Source organism: Diadema setosum, chromosome 8 (genome assembly GCF_964275005.1).
Source record: "Diadema setosum chromosome 8, eeDiaSeto1, whole genome shotgun sequence".
In the NCBI taxonomy this organism is placed as follows: Eukaryota; Metazoa; Echinodermata; class Echinoidea; order Diadematoida; family Diadematidae; genus Diadema; species Diadema setosum.
The window spans coordinates 6,129,350-6,134,336 of NC_092692.1; the positions used below are offsets into that span (position 1 = coordinate 6,129,350).

At 40.1% G+C, this 4,987-nt stretch overlaps 1 protein-coding gene across 1 annotated transcript; it reads right to left on the bottom strand.

Moving 5' to 3' along the window:
- LOC140231763 (uncharacterized) lies at window positions 1-4,516 on the bottom strand. Its single transcript, XM_072311914.1, has 4 exons — window positions 4,301-4,516; window positions 4,090-4,246; window positions 3,062-3,358; window positions 1-224 (listed from the first exon to the last, which is right to left on the bottom strand). The coding sequence occupies exons 1-4, from the start codon at window positions 4,514-4,516 to the stop codon at window positions 1-3; spliced, it is 894 nt and encodes a 297-aa protein (XP_072168015.1).
- Between the last annotated feature and the right edge of the window lie 471 nt (window positions 4,517-4,987).

The following is a 4,987-nucleotide window of genomic DNA, read 5'->3' on the forward strand; positions in this document are numbered from 1 at the left end:
TCAGAGGAACGGAAGTTTAGACGCTTTGATGATAAACTCTTCGAGTTGGAGCCAATCTGCAACATCCATGTCAAGTTGTGTTCCTAGGTTACCGCACATCATGACCAGCGAGGCCGCCTCGAACGTACTCGGCTGCTGAATCTTGAAGGTAGCCATTCGGAGTCTTTTCGCTTCTGCTGCCACCGGAGGAAAGTCGTGAACAATTACAGCTATTTTCTCTCGACCTATGACAAGAAAAGCAGACAGAGATGAATAAGAAATCGAAGAAGAGGAAGAAAACGAAGAAATTAAGAATGTATACACTGCATTATGTTCAAATGTAGCGAACATTACGAGTTACCCCCTCTCCCTCCCATCCCACGCGCATTCATTACAAGAGATACAGAACTCTTGCTTTCAGTAAGAGTTAACCCATAACTCCGTGCACATGTTGCAATGTGTATTTTACCCTTTCATCAAAATAAACATTATGCCACATATTTGTACAATGATAAAATATCTCGTTGGACACACCCAACTAATTTCAATGGGGGTGAAGTCGTGCCTCATAATAATCTTTCTATATTTTTATATTTATATATGGCATAACTTATTCATGCTGCCTGAATTTTCGCTAGACAATGAAAAGACCGCAAGTACGCAGAAGCAATCAGCTGTGACAGTCCCCGCACTCATTGGCTAGGACGGAGGCATGGGGACAAGATCGTTGATTGGCTGGCTTTAGGAAGGAGGAATGGGAACAAGATCGTTGATTGGCTGGATGGCTCGATGGCTCACTCCTGCCCGCGTCGCCTCCTGCCCACCATCGGGACCGAACGCTATTTTGGCGACCGTACTCGTTTTCCCCACGATGGGACATTTCTTGGGATTTGATTATGTGCAGAAGCAAATTTTGCACACGGCACACTCAACTACTGGTCGTGCTTGCGAAAACTCGCTGTTGTTACGGATGGCAAGCGCCACGGCAAAATGAACGCTCATGTATAGATGATTCTTCCGGAAGGTGTAACTTAAACCTTCACAGGGCGTCATCTCCCCCCCCCCTCCCAAATTTCAGTAAGAGAATTAGCTTTGCCTCTAGGGCTTCTCCGGCTTCTCTTCTTGGATTTGACTTCGTAACGCATTGTAGAGGTCATAACAGAGGAAATGGGAATGTCTGAAATGTATTCTGCCAGAAACATGACACAGGGATATCATAGAACTGATTCAGATTAATTATCTTCCTTGAATTCAATATCTTTGTATAGAGGTTGCGGTTCCTAATTTGAATATAATTACATCAGTTATCTACAAACCTCCATGCAGTTCTACTCCTATTTTTTCTACTCTTTAAAAAGAATTATCGTACTATTAAAACCGTATGCTATACTTCACCGAAAGGCAAGCGATGGATTACTGGAAAATTAAAAGACACTCGATTTCGCTTTCACAAAATCCATGTGCACTGTACTTATACCAATATCTATAAAACTCAAATTACGGCTGAATAATTATGATATATAATGAATAGAATATGAAATTCTGCAGTCACTATCACACATAGTTAATAGAATATCTACAAATATCTACTAAAAGATGTGGAAATCTGAGATCGGATTTACCAAACTTGACCTTCTCTATTATTCATCGCATTAGTGAAAAACAAATAGCCTCAAACTCTGTTTGCTCATTTTCTCTTGAAAGAAGATGAATCTCGGAGTTCAGTGACCATTTCCAGATGTTTCTGAATCTTCTTATAATAACTATTCCGAAGTTGCATTATTTTGTGTTTGAGAAAATATTTTATGGTTTCCTTAATACACGTCAAAATGATAACTATTATAATTATGTCATACAAAAGCGCTCTACAACTTGTAGGAGCGTACCCACGTCGTTATGAGCAAACCCGTCTGTACAGCTTGCGAGTACTTGAAGAGGAAATCCAGTCCAATAAGTTGATGTGATAAAAAGAGTAAAATTCTACGAGTTCAACGTAAAAAAGAATGACTGAAATCGGACGAAAAATAAGGAAGTTACGAAATTTTGAAGCTTTGTTAATTTCTCCAAAACAGTTCTTGTACAGTGGGTGTAATTATGCAAATGAGTGAGCTAACCATATCATCTGCGGAAATAAGCACTGAAATGATAAGCGTTTTACCAGTAGCGATGACAAAAAATCCTGGGTGTACGTACTCGAGCAAGATTCGAACCTACGACCTCCTGATCCCCGGACAGGCGTCATCTCCACTAGACCACCGAGCTTCCGCCCGACAGCAAGTGTTGGTTCCGGGCGGAAGCTCGGTGGTCTAGTGGAGATGACACCTGTCCGGAGATCAGGAGGTCGTAGGTTCGAATCTTGCTCGAGTACGTACATTGTACACCCATGTTTTTTATCATGGCTACTACTTAAACACATATCAATTCAGTGCTTATTTCCGTCGATGTAGGGCAATTTGTCAACCAGTTGCAAAAAATTTCAATAACCATGCCATATATACCCTCACAATTTTCCATTGATCGTGTACAAAAAAAAAATAAAATATGATGAACATTTGTTTCTGTCACTGAAGTCTGAAACATGACGTTATTCCTGGTTGAATAACTTCAGAACAGTGTTCAGTTAGATGGCCATAATTGCGTTTGAATGAAAAAGTGGAAATTTCAAAATTTTACGTACAAACTACTAGTATATGGTAAGTTGTGAGGGAATGATATGCTCACTTTGCCATTTTCATACTCATATTGACTGTTCAAGAACTGTTCCCCTAAAAAGATAGTGAAACGTTGAACTCGTAATATCTTTATATCGTAATACTCTTTCTTATCAGACAAACTTACATTGTACAGTGTATATTTGGAGATTCCTCGGGGACATTCCATCCTCGTGAATGGTGAATGACGCTCGTAAAACTGAAGTCAACATACTACAATAACATTCACAGAGCGGGAGTTCTCATTCTAAATGTAGGCCTATGGGTAGAGTGGAGCATTGTGGGTAATATCTAAACCCTACAGCGTAATGAGTGCCGTGACAGGGCTTGAACCCTGCGTGAAACCTTTCTGCATATTATAATCTGCTTACCGCAAGTCCTTTTGGCATTCGGCAGAAAAACGTCGTACAAAGCGTCGGGCACGTCCGTGACGGAGAACCACCGGAATTTGATGGAACAGCAGAGGATCATGACGTCGATTGTCTGCGGGGGGAAAGTGAGTGTGTCCAGGCCGTTTTCAGGTAGCTGTAGAAACATGACATCTCCTAACGGGAGTGACTGTTTGGTTTGAGCAGCTCGCAACCTCTTCATCAGGACGTCTACGGAGGATTCATGGGATTGCGTCATTACAGTAACCGAGATTGGACGGTAAGAGAAGCCGAGAACTGCTGTGGACTGCAGTGAAATGCGAATACTTGTAATATGAATTAGTATTATTCGGACTAAAAACTAACAAACAGTAGTCTCCATCTATCAACTTTCTGCTGTCTGTTATTCGTGGTATATTAATGTTATGCATCATCTTTACTACACATGTAAAGTCATTGTTGTTTTAGATATGGAATATACATTTTGATGCACATTATTTCAAGTCTTCGCAATAGTTTTACTTTGTTGTGTTGCCATGAATTAAGATGACGCAGTAACGATCCACACCCCTCTGTAACACAGAGATGACTCGTTACCAGAGTATAGGGCTACAACCGGTAAGGCCCATTATTGTATATATCCATTATCTGTATGAATAGATTGTACACTGTACGTAAATCTACACCTATAACAGGAAAATGAAATATCAGATTAAAATAGGAATGACCCTCACTCTATAGATTTTTTTTTTAAATTTTTTCCGTGTAATATGCAAAGGTGGGTACTGGGTTACAATCACACAATTAAATTTTATACACTGTGGAAATTTATTTGATAGTTGGAGGAGGGGATTGAAACGGAAGTGAATGAATTCGAACAAAAATATATTCGCGGAGGACTTCTGTATCAAGCCAAACGAGAAGATTCACAATTATTGCATTACTCTACTTTCTGCTCGACTCATCTCCCGATTCCATAGTCATACACGAGCGTTCATAAATTTACGTTTTTATATTTTGCAAGATTTCACATACTGCTCTGCTTACCAGATTTCGGATCCTAGATATAACGAAGCTCAACCAGCCACTTAAAGCTGTTGGTAGTGACAGATTCCAAGCTCCCTGATCGACGCCACTCGTGGCAGCTCCTGTTCCTTCTTCACGGTGTTCATTTTTCTCGTTCTCTCTCTGTCGTTCCGCATTTGAGCATGTCCCTTCCCAATCACTATTAGTAGTGAGCACATTTCCACTCGAAAACGATTCCACGGCATCGTAAAGTTCCTCCTGAGAGTCAACACATCTGATTTTCCTTGACCGTTCGTGGTTACTGTTTGATGAGCAATTTGGTGTTTGGGGTGCATCGTAGTATTTCTGTGAAGGGCTTGGGTTAGGACCCCTCTTTCGCCAAAATGACCAACTATCGTCTCTGGATTTCTTTTTATTCTTGAACTTCGGCATGTTTTACTGAATGGATTTTTAAGAGAAGAGAGACAGACAGAGACAGTCCCTGTGATTTCAGCAAAATTTTACAACATTAAAGACATATTGACTAAATTTACCATAATACGTTGCAAATCTTTGCCTATCACTTTTCAATAAAGTGTTATCTTGAATATTTCTACTTAAAGCTACATGCGGTAAATTGAGCAAACACAAGATAACTTGTTTATCATCCTTCAATCAAAATATTTCAATCAACTAATGTACTTTTTTAAAATTAATTTCTACTGATTCCCTTTCAGCCTTCAACAGTGGGAAGATGAATAGGTCTACGCTCCAGAGGCAGTGGACAAAGCTCATCTTGTACCAGCATGAATGATTCTCAAGTTTCTTTCTCTTTGTGGGCATACACCATTTATATGCAGATATGCCTGCGGACAGTCACTGCACTTCTATGAGCTCCCCTTATCTTTCTCAGCATTTCTTTCA